The sequence below is a fragment of the Botryllus schlosseri genome, chromosome 5 (genome assembly GCF_051294905.1).
Source record: "Botryllus schlosseri isolate E-star chromosome 5, Bs_hap1, whole genome shotgun sequence".
NCBI lineage: Eukaryota > Metazoa > Chordata > Ascidiacea > Stolidobranchia > Styelidae > Botryllus > Botryllus schlosseri.
Genome location: NC_137240.1, coordinates 2,126,617 through 2,145,192, shown reverse-complemented (window position 1 = coordinate 2,145,192; position 18,576 = coordinate 2,126,617). Strand labels below are relative to the sequence as shown.

General features: G+C 40.0%; 1 protein-coding gene across 1 annotated transcript; it reads left to right on the top strand.

Annotated features, from left to right (window-relative positions):
- The first annotated feature begins 7,427 nt into the window (after window positions 1-7,427).
- LOC145438586 (uncharacterized) lies at window positions 7,428-12,210 on the top strand. Its single transcript, XM_080315923.1, has one exon. The coding sequence runs from the start codon at window positions 9,921-9,923 to the stop codon at window positions 11,010-11,012; it is 1,092 nt and encodes a 363-aa protein (XP_080172049.1). The 5' UTR covers window positions 7,428-9,920; the 3' UTR covers window positions 11,013-12,210.
- Window positions 12,211-18,576: the final 6,366 nt, after the last annotated feature.

Genomic DNA, 18,576 nt, shown 5'->3' with positions numbered 1-18,576 from the left:
TTATATAGCTCAGTGATGCAGTGCGCACAGGCATTAGACTGATAAATAATTTTATCGGTGTGACATGAACGTGACTTCATGATGTAGCCTACAATTACGCTCCTTGCATTTTCGAAGTCATAATCCTCAACCAGCACTGCCGCTAACTCTGATCGCGTGGGCGGAGAGACGATCAAATTATATAGTAATATACAGTCTTGGGATCCAGTGTTGGGATCAAGTCACTACCTTCGAGTCACGAGTCATCTCGAGTCAATGCAGATTTTGACTCGAGTCAAGTCAAGTCAATAGATTTTCGAAGGTGACTCGAGTCAAGTCAAGTCACTCGATTTTTGGAGGAGACTCGAGTCAAGTCGAGTCAAGTCAAGTCAAGTCACGAGTCAAGTCACAATTCAAGTCCAACTGATTTTTCGAAGGACGAATGATGATTCAAACTCATAACATTTTGCCAGCTGTGTGCAAGACAGATTAATTAGCCATTTATCTTAAATAAAATAACGAGTATAAAGGTAAATATACATGCAAAAAGGAGTTGTATAGCACACGCACACGTAGAACTGCTTATAAAATACGTGAGTAACTGTATAGTTATATGCTACAGTCTATCATTATCAGTCAAAATAGAGGATAGAATACGAAGCCTCGAGAAATTTAAACAAATTGATATGGTACAATACAATACCCATCTACACATCCGCGAGAATATAAACGGATAAACTATATTCATTCGATTCAAATCATACAAGAGGGCTGATAAAGGTGAGCACTGCGCAATACAAGCAGTGAGCCGTCTACGAAAAGGAGATCCGTTGCTAGTAATCTACTACTACTGCAACAACGTAAGCTATGATCATTTCGTTAGCGGTCAATTTATTTGTGATGTAACAAAGGAGGACCAGTGAAACGTAAAATCAGTGAATGACTGGTGCTCTCACCGGCGTTTCACCGGCGTATCGCGGATAATCCGAACATTTAATTGACACCATTTACTTATTGATGACTTAAAATTGACTCGTAAATTTTGCTCCGAGTCACGAGTCAATCCACATTTCTGAAGCGCCGAGTCAAGTCAAGTCAAGTCATTTTTCCGACGTGACTCGAGTCAAGTCAAGTCATACGAAAAAGTTGACTCGAGTCTGACTCGAGTCAAGTCATGACTCGAGTCATCCCAACACTGTTGGGATCAAGTCACTACCTTCGAGTCACGAGTCATTTCGAGTCATTGCACATTTTGACTTGAGTCAAGTCAAGTGAATCGATTTTCGAAGGTGACTCGAGTCAAGTCAAGTCACTCGATTTTTGGAGGTGACTCGAGTCAAGTCGAGTCAAGTCAAGTCAAGTCACGAGTCAAGTCACGATTCAAGTCAAGTTGCCTTTTCGAAGTATGAGGCATGATTACATGATTGCATGTTATTAGCTGTCTGATGTACAGATTGAGTGGTCATTGATTTTGAACTGATGAACGAATAGAGTTAAATATACACGCTGTATCGCTCACATATACGCAGAACTGCTAAACTACCTAAATAATTGCATAACTCTATTTATAGTTACCAGCCAAAATAGAGAAACGAATTGATAAGATGCAAATACATTACCCACTTACAAATTGATATGGTACTATTCGAGCCTGCGCCAATGGTTGAGAACTATATAAACTATATTTGAATTTAATTTCAATAAAGCAAGAGGTTTGGTTATGGTCAGAACAGAGAACAGAAATACACATTTTGCTATCAAATTACTTTACTATACTAGATTACGACAACGTAATCTGTAAGCTTCGATCACTTCGTTTTCGGTCAATTTATTTGTGAGAAAACAATGGAGGCTCAGTAAAACGCACGATCAATGAATGATAGGTGGCTCTCACGGGTTACACCAGCGTTTCGCGAACAATCCGAACATTTCTAAGATACAGTGATTTTTATCGACACCGATTACTTGAAATTGACTCGTGAATTTTGCTCCGAGTCACGAGTCAATCCACATTCCTGATACGCCGAGTCAAGTCAAGTCAAGTCATTTTAGCAGAGTGACTCGAGTCAAGTCAAGTCATACGAAAAAGGTGACTCGAGTCATCCCAACACTGGTAATATATGGAAGAACCGATATTATGCATATAATTCATACAAATCACGTAACGACCAGATGCATATAGAAACCAGATTTACATAGTCAGCCACCAGAAGTTGTATCGATTACCCTACAGTGGGCCCCAGATCAGAGTTTCTTTTGGCGGGCGGGGGCGAAAAAATGTGGCTTATGCCCTGGTTACAACTTACAACACACAACCACGTACTACTGAACTGGATCGTGACCACCTCTAGTCGATAGACAAAGCTTTGCTAGTATGACGTCATATTGATCGACAATGTGGTGATACCTCATTTTAAAATCCGCTAGTGGGCGCTAAAAAGCGTCCGGAATTTGTGTTACAAAAATATGGTAACTCTAAAATGACCGGTTACCATCTCCTGATCTGGCATCCACCACGAACAATTAATAATCGTAATATTATTTTTTAACAAGACCACACAATGTACAGTGCGATGTAATGAACAGATAGGGTGCCTAGTTGCGATTTCTTAAACTACCATCGACGGAGGTACCCGATGTCACAGTTCTTTTTTCGATGTTTGTCTCTATTTCGCGGCTCTTCGTTGCTCTTTCCATTCCTTGTAAATGCTGAGATCTTTCTTTCATCGCGTCTTTTTCTGGGCTTTTTTCATCATCATCATTGGTTTATTAGCAATTTTATCAGTTCAATACACCACAAAAAATGCGATACAATGAAAAGAAAGGAAGATGTCGAAGCGACTAGGAGTTGTCTATGGCAGTGGTTCTCAACCTTTTTCATCTCGCGGACCGGTAAAATTTCAAAAAATGTCTGGCGGACCGGTGAACTTTCAAAATTGAAATGAAACCAAAATGTTAAGCATGCAGCCGTTTTTTGCAATTATATGGTACTAGAGAGTCACATTTAGAGGGGTTTGATCGTAATTAATTATCTTCATGATGGCATCCATGGGATTTTATGGTAGCCAGTCTTGAGTCGAGGTAAAATTGCCTTGTCCAGATAAAGGTGCTACTGCCGAGAGTCGTTTACAGTCTTTCGAGCCGAAGGCTGTGGGTTTAACCGATCACACCGACTCGAATAATATTCTTCTTTTTGACAATATCGAAAGAAGATGCGTTTGGGAGTCGAACCAAGCACCTTGTCGTGTTACCTTGCTCATTATCCACTGTCACCAGATGCATGGGTTACTCCGGCAACTATACGAATACAATGCGCGCAAGCAGAAAATATCGCACAGCAACTATACCGACAATCCGATACGTGCCGAAAAAGCACTTCGTCATCCCACCCCCAAAAACGTTGGTCTTGTGCCCAAAAAGGCACCAATAGCCGAAATTTTCGATAATTCATGACTGAATAGGTTTTCTCGCTGCCGAATTTTGGCACACCTTTCGGAGTCCCATGTTAGCCTAAACTTGATTATGTGTTGGTACGTCGTGGCGCGGTAATGGCTGGCGCTGACATGCCTATTTCTTTAAATCATGCGTATTTCTCGCAGATAAAAATAATACGCTATGATTTATGTTCATTTGCTAAATAATTTTGGGCTCTTTTCAAGCTCGGCCCCTCTCGAATTGGGCCGTTTGGGGTTCCCCAGTTACGGTCCTGCACTGAATAAATGAATGGAAAACGAATGATCGCGCAAACTGCGCTATTAACCGATGATTCAGCTTGTACCTGTTTTGTACTTGTCGCTCGCATGTCGTCAAATGTCACGTCTTGAACTTAAGGTCAAATCGAATATGCTTCCAGCCCTAATATGTTACCTCACGAAGTTCTGAATCGGTTTAAAATTTGATGTTTTATTTATTCTATCAATGGACAAGCCTTCAACATTGCATCTTGAATTTAAGGTATAAAATTGTGATAAACCTGGCGGACCGGCAGGAATGTCGTCGCGGACCGGCGGTTGAGAACCACTGGTCTGTGGAATCAGACACCCACCTTGGCCTAGGCGATGTATAGAGGAGGCATGCACACTTAATGAAAGGCGACATGTCATGGGAAGCGAGATGGACAGGTCAGTCGTGGTCCGGTAATCTTGAGGATGGACTGTATTTATTTAGTAATAATTGCTTGTATTTCGACTTGAATGTGGACATGCTCGTCGACTGCCGGATGGCCGGCGGGATACTGTTCCACACATCAGGTCCGGCATATTTGATGGAGCGATGATCTTTTCGGTCGATCATGTGATATTTGGACGACGCGTGGACGCGCGTGTGTTGTACTTGTGCGCTTTTGATTCAGAGATGAAGAAGTCATTGAAATATTCGGGGCACCGATGACCGCAGTGAAACTGATAAAACTTGGCGATTTCCAGTTTCCGCATATCTTCTATGTTTAGGACGCCGAATCTCTTCAGCAGCGACTCATTGGATGGGCAGCCAGGCCCCTTTGGGGCCCTAGCTATGATTTTGTCGCCGTAAGAACAGCGACGCGGAGGAAGAGGAGGCCTGAATAACCTCCGATGCGGAATCGAACACGGGCCGCCAGGCGGTTGTAACAGCAATTCGGACATCATAGTAGGCTATATTTCAATCGAACAACCACTTTGGCCTAAAACACTGGCTGAAAAGCAGAAGATGATAACATAGAACGGTAAGGGACGAAAATTGTGTGGCGTAGGCCTATGTCGGTAGGCGAAGTCATTATTTTAGACTCCATTTCTTCATCTATTTGTATTTTATCGTTTTGAAATGATAGAATTATTGATAACCTTAACTGAATAACTGTGCGTGTATATATATTATATATATAATAGTTGTGTCTATATTCTTTGAAATTTATAGGTGCAGCGCATTTGCGGCGTTACTGCAAATCCAATGATATGTCATTGTGTAAATCTGAAGCGTATCTACCACTCATTAGGAAATGCGCTGTAGTCACGTTTCCTGTTGTGTTTAGCATAAATAAAACCGATTGTGATGTAAACTATAACAAGAACTCAAGAGACACGTCCGCTAATTATCCCCTTTACTATAAATGTTATGTTATATCAATTCACGTCGCATGTTCTGTGTATTGCTCGATTTGCATCTTTGCTGCTAGTGGCGATTCTTGGCTAATCTCCCGCAGTCATGTCAATCTCGCACTAGGTAGGCTTTTAAATGATGATTCGAAATGATAGATTTGAGGAAGTCGTTTTGTGCGTTTAACAAAAATATCAACGTAATAGCTTTTGATGACACAGGATATGACTGATTTTACCAGGAACGAATTTTGGTATGGGTGCACCAACCAATCCACTTTCGTAGAAAAACAAGGTTAGCTGGTTTCAACCTTATATGTACTTGACTTCAAGGGTATAAATTCGCTGTAATACCGGACAGCAGCTGATGTTCCGTCGTCAAATTATCGCAACACTACTATAAGACTACACACGGCGTCTGGTATAGCGAGAAGGGTGCGATTTCAAGGTTACAAGTCGATATTTGTACATTTATTAAATCCTACCAAGAATTGTTACTAATATTGTAAATAGAGCGAATTGTTACTCTACTGCAAGAAAAGTCTTATTGGTTCTACATGTTAGTTTAGGGGCCTACATGAGCTAAGACGAAAAGTTAAGCCTGCTGTGCGTTGTACAAAGTACATTAGGGCTTGTCAGAAATGACGTTTTTTCTTAAATCGTACTGGCTACTTGATAAAATTGTTAGGTTACCCAATTTAAGCCTACACACAAAATTTGGTTCAATTCCAGCCAGTAGCCGCTTTGCAACGGGAGAAGAAAGTTTATATTTATTATATAAAAATAAATAATAAAAAATTGGAAAACTTTCTGTTCACCCGATGAAAGTGTTAGGCTGTCTATAGAAACGTTCCTCACCAAATTTGGTTCAATTCCAACCAGTGGAAGCGGAGTTATTGCCGTCGAAAAATTTTGATTTGAATAAAATAGTATTTACGGTGACCTATTCTTTGTTTATTTATTATAGTTGACCTCACCGTAAATACTATTTTATTCAAATCAAAATTTTTCGACGGCAATAACTCCGCGCAATAAAATAGCCATACAAAATTATTTCAAAAATTTGTCAACCCAGCAATATTGGTTTGTACTTTGAGCCCAAACCCGGTCTGTCGCAAAACTAACTAGCATGAATAATGTGTGCTGATTATAAATTTCCGGAAAATCAATATTTATTATCCAGTTATACATTTCGTGTCATAGTTATATGAATGTTCCCCAAATCCAATACCTGCTCAAGTCCTTATCCATAAAACATCTTGCCTTTCTTGATGACTCGGATGCAACAAAACCTTTTTGCCGCCGACATGACATCATAGCGGCATGTGAAAGCTAAATCTCTGTCCCCGGAAGCGTCCAAGGCTATGGATATCCTGTGTTGTACCCACGCCTGATAAGATTCTGCAGCCAAAGTTCTTCGAGTTCATATCGAACTATCTGAGAGCCCCAGTCGAGAGAGCGCTTAGTTTGAAATCATACGGATCAGTGCTGGTTTAGTTAGTTAGCTCTTTGAAGGTCACTCCTGTACTGTACATGGCTCAAGTTGTAGATGAGATATTATATACTGAAATTGAAAACTCCTTCCAGCTATTTTTGGTTTACGGTTTCAAATATAATCAGCAAGATAATTGTTCCCATATATTTTGACTATCGTTTATTCTTTACAGTTTGCATGTGGGAAGAAATATCTTGCTGCAAGTTTAGGTGGCGGATGTAGGACCATAACAGTAATATTTTGTGGTGCGACTGTTGAATGTTGATATACGATGTTCTTTTGAATGCTCTACTAGTTGATGACGATTACCCCTGACGAGTGTCAGCCAAAAATATTCGGGTTCATTTCAATATGAATATACCATTCAATTGTATAACAGTAATAGTAATTCAAGTGTTGTATACGTTATACGTAAATTCAATTCATCTCTTTATCGTTTATGACATTTCCTATGATAATATTATGGAAGGTTTGATTTTTATTGTAATCCTAATGGTCTCGGGGATATGTTCGTTACTGTTTCGTGTTGATGATGCTTCGACGTCTATATATTGAAATGCATTACTAGTACGACACGGGATGTCGTGGTACGAATTAAGATCTTATCGTAACGTAATTTACCAATTCCTTGCTTGTGCCACGGTCCGCTTTTGTATACTGTAGGCTTATTGTAAGATACCGCATATAGGCTTTTCGAATAGCGATGAGGAATTGTTCAACTTTTAGGAAAACTTTATATTCGCAGAATATATAATCTATTAAGACTGTTTTATTACCTATATAGCAATCATTGCTATAAATAGGCAATTCGAATGAGGTGCATTACAGGGTTGATTAGTCAACTTACCGCCAAGTCATCTCATAAGTAATAAATTGTACGAACATCATCGATTAAACCGAATTGAATTCACGCGCAACCATAAAATTGAAATCAGAAACATCTAGAACATTATACAGCTAATATCAGACGTCACGAATTATTTCAATGAGGACTTCGCCGTTGTAGATCACAGTACTTACACGAAGATCATATTGAATACACTTATTTTATACGATAGCTTGTCCTAACGACACTACAGAAAAGCCACATTGAATCGTGGTGGTCTCAAATATACGCTTCACTGATATACTTGAATACTTTGAGGCAATCAGGAATATTTAGAATTCTAGACATCCCCGGAGTCAATATTGTACAGATCGCTATAGTCATTGCAAAAATTGCAAGCGTCAACCTACGGAGAGTATCTTGGAGGTATAAGACTTCAATATACAATTGAGTAGTATATTCATATTGACATAAACCAGGATATTTTCTGCTGACACTCTTCAGGGGTAATCGTCAGCAGCTAGTAGAGAATTGAAAACAAACCACACATCTCGTGAATTTACTAAACTTACCAACAATGGAATATGTGATCGCATGTGAACTGGACATCGTCAATGGACAGAAGACAAACTATTCGCCATTAGACTGGCGACGAGACAAACTATCCATCGGCTCGGCTTCCGCTCGCCATAATTTGGAAGTACACCAACTATACCATATAGTTGCTTGCAAATATGATTCGTGCTGTCAAAATACGACATGTCGTGACACGCCCCGACAGTATTCTTCCTTATTATCATAGCGATAATTTTCTGGCACGTAAACACCGAACAGGGCCGTCCCCCAATTAAGTATTCACTTAATTCGTGCATCGGTTGAACACAAAATTTAAGACAGTACCGTTGAAGCGTGATCGAGCGATGAGGGTTTAGCAAAAAGGCGCTTGTGATCATTGTGGAATGTGGATACAGATATAGAATCATTTCCAATGCTGATAGATTTTATTGCGTGCATTATCGACGATATCCTAATATTCTGCGTATATTAGTCATTATTTATCACGGGTATGAGTTGGTAGGCTCGCATCTGTTTCCAAGCGTAGTGATCGTGGTGGCTCAATATGAATGCCAGTATGGTTATATAGTTTGAATTCACAACGTATTTCTATAGTTAATGCCATTCTCAATAAAATCCATAGCTTTCAATATTCGAAGACATGCTTAGGGCTACAGAACTTCAACATACAATTTAATCGATCTCGCTTTCCATGACATGCCGCCCTATTTCTTGTCGCTTTCTTTTTTCTATACGGTGTTCTTTATTTTCATTCAGTGTACAATGTACACTGTACATGCCTCCTCTTTGCATCGCCTAGGCCAAGGTGGGTGTCTGATTCCATAGACTACTCCAAGTCGCTTCGACATCTTCCTGTCTTTTCATTGTATCGCATTTTTGTGGTATGTTGAACTGATAAAAATTGCTAATAAACCAATGATGATGATGATGATGATGATGATGATAATCATATGCTGCTCTTGCAAGTTTGAATTAAATTCAGATTTGGAAAATCTGTAAGCTTTCCCAAAGCAGATTAGAATTAGAATCACCGAATTCGCAAGAAATTGGAAATTGAATGAAAATATAATAAAAATAAAGTCACGTGTATATCGAATTGGAGCGCATTCTCACAGAAACGAGAATGGCAAATGTCTGTAGGCCTACGCCAAGTTTAGATCGTTTCGCACTGCATAGTTCTCTTGTAGTATTTTCAAGAACACCAGAAATTATAGTTTATAATTAAGATTAGGGCATAGAAACATTCCACAATTAGATTATAATTTGATTACCGGCATTTCGCTCGAATTCGTGTAATTAGACAGATAGAATTATTTAGTTGTCCAAGTTTGGTCCCTGTGTAGGCTATATGCTTTGGTCGTTTGAGACATGTCGATTTGCGTGCTTTCCGTATTGCATATAGCGTTGAGACCGCCCACTGCATCGAATTAGAGACAACCACTCGCACTCAATCAGACAATATCGAACAGATGCACCTCGCTCATATTTCACATGAGTCAAGGCTTTTCCTATAAACCCGGAACACGCGGTGGTAGTGAGAAACGGTATTGTTTATTTATAAATGTCTCCGCCCATCAATCAGTAGACAACCCGTCATAGTATGAGTGTGAGATACATAATGGTATTCCCACATTGTCCCGCTCTGTCCGCTGGAAATGACGCACGCCAACAAAAATTATCTCCCATCTGCGTTGATCAATCGGTCATTTCATACGTGCGGTCGTTAATGGTCACTAATTGCAACGTCTCATGTGACGTCTGGATTAATGTGATACATTATGGCGTTCTCAGTTTGCACTTTGCAAAATTTCACAGCGGAACGAATGTCTATGATTTCAAAGACTACTCCAAGTCGTTTCGACACTTTCCTATCTTTTCATTGTATCGCGGTCTTGTGGTGTATTGAAATGATGAAATTGTTAAACGGATACTGATTCTGTTTTACAGCTGTTTGTTGTCTAGCGTTTGCAATATGGCTACTTCGAATATTACCGGTGTCAACTGCTCCAACAATGATACTGGGATGTACGAATGTAAGAACGATATCGTGTGGATTGTAGCAGAAATATCAACCGCTACGATGGCGATATGTCAAGTTTACCTCATTTCTGTTTTGATCTACTTCACCTGGATCGTAAAGAGTCTGAAATCATGCCGAATCCGAACCGGAGAAGAGAAATTCGGACAGATTTTCGGACGGTTGCTTCTTGCATCTGCGGTGTTGGTGCTCATAAGGATAGCGTTAAATGTCGACTGTCTGTGGCTTTGGACTGGCATCCAGTACACGGTTTTGAAGGTTGCAAAATATATATCAACCACAGCCGCTATAACAACGCTTTACTCGATCTTATGGTTAAGGCAGAAGGTGCTATATTCTCACAAGATGACAGACCACGTTAATTCGAGATACGTGAGATGTTTGGTGTGGTGCGCCTTACTTTTACTGATATTAGTCGCGATTGTGAACGGAGTATTTTTCATTTACCCTGACACGTATGCATGCTCTCCTTACGAATGTCTTTTCCACGAAGGCCAGTCTCCGTATGTGTATTTGAAATGGATAGTGTTGTTGCTATCGATGGGCTTTTTCCAAGTGCTACTTCTCGCACTGTTCGTGTATCCACTCGTGAAACAGCGCAAGACTTTGGAAACGAACTTGCGACAGGTAAAAGCAAACAGCGCCTACAAGAATATCATAAAAAGAGTGATCTATTCCACGGTGATCTGCATGGTCACAGATCTAGCGGCTACGGTCGCAGTTCTGATGCAGGAATCTACAATCGACCACGACACCACCGATTTCTATTTCGACATCTCGTTATTCGTGAATCAGATGAGCATATTCTATTCGTTCGGGGATTGGAAGGCCAAGCTGTTGCCGTGGTTACCGTCGTCAAGACAACTCCGACTACAGCAAAGGCGGGGATACAGTTTTCGTCAGTCGAAATGCATGGTGTCCGCCAGCAAAACGTCCGTGAAATCCCAGTCGAAGTTGTCAGTAAAAAGCAGCTCTAGTGTGTCGCCGGCAAGTAAAATCCAGCATACCGGAGATATAACGGGATGAAAAACCGCCATTTTATTGAACGATGGAGCCTGAGAAGCATTTTGGGCAGTAAAAATTGAATTATCGAGCATCCGCTGATAGAAATCAATTTCAGCCGAATCTGTACGTTGGTAGACTGTATTGTGAGCTCGCGATCAGCAACCATCAAGACATTTGATGGTAAACAAAACAATCGACACGTGATTCGAAAGGTGCTGTTCTCTCCAACGTATAAGGCTCACAGCATGAGCTCTTCATATAAGCCCAAACAAGTACGACACGAACTGCAGATGCGAAAACCGTGTTTTGGTGCACGATATGTGAAGATTCAAACACTGTATCAGTAACATTATAATTTCGAGCAGTGGTTCTCAACCTTTTTGACCTCGCGGCACCCTAGGAATTCGAGTTCCCTGAATGAAAGATTTTTAAGGGTCCTCAAGCTACGTCATGTCATATAGTCCAGCCCTAGATTTAGCTAAAAAGGTCATCGCTTTAACTAAGCCGCAAAATCGTCATCTCATTGCCGGTAATGACCTTTTAGTCACCACGGCCATCATAATCTTGGGCTGAACAGTGATATGACGAAGCTTTTTAACGGGCTTTTTTTAGTCATCAGCTTTTCAAGTGCTTCTCAGAATTTGGATGTCCGTAATTCTTGTTACGCGTTGTCGGCAATCCCTATATTTACCTCATTTTCTGGAGGCCCCTCTGAGGATACCAATCGACACCCCGGTTGAGAACCACTGATTTAGACAAATAATATCCTCTTTAAAGATAGCATGATACATATAATTTTTAATTGGCTGATTATTGTAAGCCTACAGTGTGAAACCATCTGCGCGGAAGATACTAAATTATATACATATAGTTGCAGTCTAATATATTGTAATATATTGTGCCTCTACTTTATCAGAGTACGCAGCTAGGTCATGCCTGCATACACTACTTACTCAAGTGTTTATGATAGAGTACTTCCAGTTTTCGGTATCTTAGGCAAAACGTGACCTGGAATAATTATACTTGCAAGTCGTTGCTCCTATTTGTGCTTGAGTAGAAATTTACGATTTTACTTCTATTCGAGTACCAACGATGACTACTTTGACCACCTATGACAATATGACATCATCATGACGATATTGTTAAATTTTTGCATATTTGATGAAACGATGACGTTTGTGTGTTTAAATTTATGCAATATATTTTATTGGAATTTGAAGATATGACTATTGAATGCAAAAGCAGATGTTCAGATAAAATACAAGGTGGCCACGGTGTTCCAGGGACTTGGAAACACTATGAAAGATCTAGGCCTATATATCACGAGATAGAAAAGTATTGATTCCCTGTGAAGCATCGGTGTCTCAGTTTCAGAATTCCAGTAGTTTTCCTGTTTCGGATTTGCCAACAGAGCTCAGAGACGTTGAATTTGTGCCTTCCATCAACTTTAAAAAGTACCGACATTGTATTGGTGCTATAGTTCATGATCCACGATACAGCAACTTTAGTAGGTTGGGCGGACTGCCAGATATAAAAACGAGATAAATACAATACGAGGGATCCCTGTGCAGTGCATCCTCAATTCCCCACCCTAGTATACTGTCACAGGGGGCGGTAAGAGGATATCCGTTACAACAAAAGAACTTCTCAAAGTAGGCAACTTATCAAAATTTTGATATTGTCATTATCACCGTAACAAATATTGATCTGAATGTACAACACATCCGAAGTAGAAGGTACACGTCAATACATTTTGGTTTTTCATTGAATTTGACTGAAAATGCAGGCTATATCCACGACAGTCGACGCAAACTCGTATATGACGCAACAACGAACACTTTTAGTTTAGTTCAATATTTTATCGTTTTATCGTGATGAAATATTAGTCGGAATATCCAAAATATTTAAAGTATAGTAGGCGTGCCGTTACGTTTTGGCTGTCTTATCGATTGGAATTGACCGAAAATAAAGTAAATCCATCCAACCAACCGCGTGCGTGACGCAACGACAGACACTTCGAGTCAAAGTAGGCGAGTTCGGAAAATTTTTAATGTTGCCACTTATAATTATTATAATAATTATATAATGTTGATCCAAATAAAGTCAGTCACACGTTGCATATTTCATACGCCCTAAGTAAACTAACGTGCAGTGAAAATTGTCTCCATCGCTGACGAAAATTCTGTTTCTCGGACAATCATTGACGCACTGATTCATTCAATGTATTCAATAGAATCGTTGGTAGGTTTACCCAAAGACTGCAGAAGGACAAGAAGTGCGAGGTCATTGTTGCGTCACGCCACTGTAACGCAGCGGCAGCCATTTTGGTCCCAAAAGACAACAACAAACAACCTGAAGATGCTAGTGAGGCAGTAGTTTTCGGTCATATTGGCAGTGATATTTATGGGTTTACGCTCGCAACTAGGATATTGGACATAGAAACCAAGGCGAATTAATGTATTTTCGTTGTTTTCTGGTCGTTTTTATTTCAGATCACCGCGGACTGCCGTAGCAAAATGCATTTCTGGGCTGCACCGAATTGTATATCTGGCGATGCTATGCATACCGTTTTCCAGTGGATGAATAGAGGATGCGGAGATGGAAAATAAACTGCAGGCGAGATCAATGGACGACTTTGCGAAGTTTGTTGCAATTGAAATTGAATTTTAATTTAATAGCTTTTGGCCAACGCAAGTAAACTCAAGAATAGGCTTACCATATTTTGGAAATCTAAAAAGAGGACACTTTTTCAGAAATTTGAGACTTGCAAAACCGGAGAAGAATTCTCAAAAACCGGTGAATTTTTCCCACTTTGTGATCGGTTGACTAAAAAAGAAGGTCATCTTTTCCTCTCAGAGCTCAAAATACCGTTTTTCTTCCCGCATTGCTAGGTGAATGACTAAAAAAAGGTCATCTTTTCCGCGCAGAGCTCAAACTACCGTTTTTCTTCCCGCATTGCTAGGTGGATGACTAAATAAAAGAAAAAGGTCATCTTTCCGCCCAGAGCTAAAATAACCGTTTTTCACTCCGAAATACCCGCCAGAGCATCAGTTCTGTGCTAATTTTCGGCATATCACTCACAATTTGCTCTAAATCTGACCTAAATTTTCAAAAAAGAGGACAAAATCTGAAAAAAGAGGACAAAAGGTCGTCCTCCGAGGACACTTTCAAAAAAGTCAAAAAAGAGGACAAATCCTCTTAAAAGAGGACGTATGGTAACCCTTTGACACTTTGAAGCCAATCAATTTGAAAGAAAACGGATTTTTGACGGTTGCGGAAAATTGAAGTCGTACGTAATCCCGACAATATTCGATGTACCGAATCCCCATCGGAGATTCGTACTCGGTGGATTCTCAAAAGATTAATGTCAACTGAAGGTACGAAATGACGTTGCATGAGTAGATGAAAATTCTCCTGGCCTATAAAAATCATATTGCCGCAGAAATGGATTGAAATGATCGCGTGCATAACTGTAGGTGAATAATAAATCATCAGATAATTACCGGTAGGCCTACATTGCTTCTTCATGATTTGACGAACTATAATCCCTTTATTTAGAATCTCTTCTTGTGAGAATTGTACCCTGTTGAAGCGGGAGATGGAGCTAGTGAGGTTCAATATTGCCGATAGGTCCGTAACTTTCCGCATAGATACTGTAACAGCATAGACCATCCACTACGATATAAAGTCATCCATCTTACAATTTGCAGCTACAACCTACAGCTACAAGGCCAGTGTCGGGAGAAAGATGAAGTAATTGCGCGTTATTTTTATTATTATTATTATTATTAAGTTCAGAGTGAAACTTATCACCCGTTAATTAGGTCTTGTGTGCCACGGAATACAGCGCAAACAAATTCAGAGAGAAAGATGAAGAAATTGCGCGGTTGAAATCGCAGGTATAATGCGAAATCCTTGTGAAATTAACTGTAGCATTTTTGACGGTTCAAATACACAATTAGAACCATGCAAGACATCGAAATGTGATTGATAGCGGAATTGTACAATTTATGATCGTTTTGGTAGTTAAATGTAAGCTCCGACAACACGGAACAGATGGAGGAGGATAGCAAGGTTTCTTAACGAGGATCAGATTTAAGCTTTGAAAAGAGAAGGGCAGGCCTCTGGATGTAGATGGACCGATGATACAATTATGTCAGCACTGAAAATCAGGTTTTCATCTGGAAAACAGTGGCAGTGAGGCTCCAACAGTGTAACCAATAATCTTCATATATCTGAGTAAATCCTCTGATACCACAAACATTTTTCTTAATTTTCCAATATATTCCCGGATTTACGTTCGTTCCAGTTCCTTAGTAATGATCAATTAGAGTATAAACTAATAACTCATACTAGGACTTTCTTTATAGTTAATGGGTGAAATCATCCAAAAAGTCAATTTTAATAGAACCGGCGATAGCGCGTCTGTATAGGCAAACCAAAGGCAGATCACTGCAGCTTTTGGAACCAAAATGGCGGACGCCAAACGTAACAATGAAATGACGACACAATAAACTCGCACTTCTTGTCCTTCTACAGCAGTGGTTCTTAACCTTTTTTCTCCAGCGATCCCTTTCAAAAATTGCCTGGGTCTGGCGCCCCCTATTTTAAGGACTGTAGTAAAATACAATGGGTAAGTGGTCGAAGCCCAGTTCCAGGTTATGACTTCACTATTAGAGCACTCGACGGCAGGCTACAATTGTATGTGCTATTTTCGGGATCACATCCAGGTTGCTAACAGCAAGCATCGGGTAAGGCCTACGGGCTCTTGACATTTGGTTCGAGATCGATGTACATTGTACGCATTGTATTGGGTTTTGTTTTATTGCTTTGTATGACTGCTAAATCAACTGCGAATTTGGTAGAGATTTTTTGACATTAAATTTAGTACTGCACCAAGCTCTTAACTTCAAGTTGAATGGGCGCAACAACACTAAGCAGTGCCATACTCTATGATACGATGAAGAAATATTCTGACGATTTTGTAGCTCTCAAATACCATTAGTATATGTAGTTGATATTTTTGGCCAAAAACTTCAAACCATCTTTATTGTACAGAGGGCATCACTAATGTTGTACAGTAGCCCCCAGTGCCTTTTCGATTTCGACACGCAGTGTGCTGCAGGATACAATACCTAGTTCAAAACCTTTTGTGGAAAATAAACCGAGCTATCACTACAAATATCAGTTTACTAATATTCTCATCATTTCAAAACACCACCAAACTACGATGCATTGAAAAGACAGGAAGATGTCGAGTCGAAACGACCTGGAATAGCTAGCGCGACGGGAGTGTTTTAACGGGTAATTGGCAATCCAATAGTACGCCAAATTCATTTTGCATGAATTAAACTAATTCACTGCATTCATGGAAGCATCGTCGGTGGATATTTCACGATGAGCGCAACGAAAAACGTTGTGCATGGTTTGACCGATTTTGTCGAATGGTAGTTTGCAATGAGAACTCTGGGTTATAATGAGCTATTGTTCTACTACATAATCATATGTCCTTACTACGCCATCTACTGCGAGGCAAATTTCTTCAGCGCATCCCATACTGCCCCTTGAGCTCAGCGCCCCCCATTTCGCCCAAGAGCGTTTCCGCTCCCTTCAAAATCTAAATCACCCCCTGGGGGCGCTGTAGACAAGGTTAAGAACACTGAGCCGTTCTATAAGACCTTATGAAGACTATGGTTCTACTATAGAGACTGTAGGATGGAGTGCTAACTCTCAAAACTGTGTTTATGTATTCATCCGCATCATCGATAGTAACTTTTGATTGTTTACTCGAAAAGCTTCATTACAAAGAGTTAGCAGCACAGTCATCATTAAAAAGCATCATATGATGTATAGGAAACATCAAAACACATATTAGTTACAGTATAATACGTAAATAGTTCGGCGAATAGTTGGCAGACGTAAATGCCTTCAGAATGGTCACGCTCGACTTAGGCTTCTCACGATCGTATTGTGACGCATCGAACGCAGTGGTATCGGGCTATTAAATATTGAATCCACAGCCCTATTCACGTTTATCCTCTTTCGTTGTAGGTTATTCACGGAACTTGTTGCTCGCTCATCATTTGATGAAAAATATTATACGACTAAATTGGATACATAAATTAACCTCAGTCCTTAGCGGGTCATAAAGCGCTATACCTATAGGCTACAATCCATGTCTCTGATGTGATTAACGTAACCTATCGCCATCGACACGTCTTCTCTGAGGAACTTCGTCGGCCCTACCGCCATACCGCATGCTTTCAACAGCACGCGAATGACTACGCTATTTCAAATCCCTAGTGCCTCGCAGATTACAGATCGACAACCACTCTGACTCTTCTAATTCGTAGGCCTAAATACTAGTAAGCGCCCGAGATTATTAACCGCAATCTCATTTCGCGACCATATCCTTCGTCGCATGCCTCTTTTAGCCGTTTGTCCTTTATGCTATCCCGTTATTACTGTGTGAGTTCAGTGTGCAAATTGCTGTGCAATGTACATATACCTCATCATCCTCACATAGTCTAGGCCGATCGAGGTAGGTGCCTGATCTCTTCATTTTATCACAATCTTGTTGTGTGGCATATTGATTGATAACAGTGTTAATAAGCTGAACTGAATTTTGTTCTATCAATACTCATCCATCAATATCATAGCCGGAAACCCATTTCAACAACAACAGGTATAGGCCTATATAAGCAAACACGGTTAAATGGAAGAATGGTATATTTCAAACATTAAACAAAACAGCAAGTTGAACAAAACATGACAGAGACGACAAAACATTTCAAAACTGATCCTTTTAGCAGTGTACAGCATGTACTTCTGGAGTTTGCTAGTATAGAAGTACTTATACTTATACTCCAAGTAGATCCCCCCTACTTCCTTATGGGGTTATGTTTTTAGACTACTTCTACTACTTGACAGTTTCCTATACAAAACTAGGCCTAGAGTACCTACTTTTAAACTAACTTGAAAATCCCTACTTCTACATCAGAACGAACGATTTGCACGATTCACCGAATAGCACACACGAGGTGTTCAGTAACGAAGTAGGCCCACATCTGTTTATTTGGAGTACTCATGTAGGTTTCGCCTACTGAGCAAATTTGTAAAAACGGCACCTAATATTAATGTCATGAGTATTTTTGTGATTGACGCAAAGATGTACCTAGCAATCTGTAACGCAGCCACCTACAATTTCCTGATGAAATTTTGCAACTTCTCGACCAAATCTACTTTTCGTAACTAATTACTTGGATAATTCTCAGACCTTCAACGAAAGTAAACACATACAATTGATACACACATGAATAATACAAGTGGAAAAAATCAAAAAGAAAACTACCCATGCCATTTCAGTCGGACTTCTAGGATTTAGGCAGAGGATCATGACAGACACTTGTACATGGGTTGAATCTTGAATGAAGAATGAGCATATATGTTGTATTGCCCTGCTTCGGTCTCTTTATGGCCTTTAACTGACACAAGTACTGATAGAAAATCGAACTTGTGACTTGTGAGATATCCGGATTTCTAGAATAACTGCCCGATAACCGCTGTGCAAAATGTTCACCATGAG

Excerpts from the sequence above, each read along its gene's own strand:
- LOC145438586 (XM_080315923.1), top strand. The coding sequence starts at position 9,921 with ATGGCTACTTCGAATATTACCGGTGTCAACTGCTCCAACAATGATACT.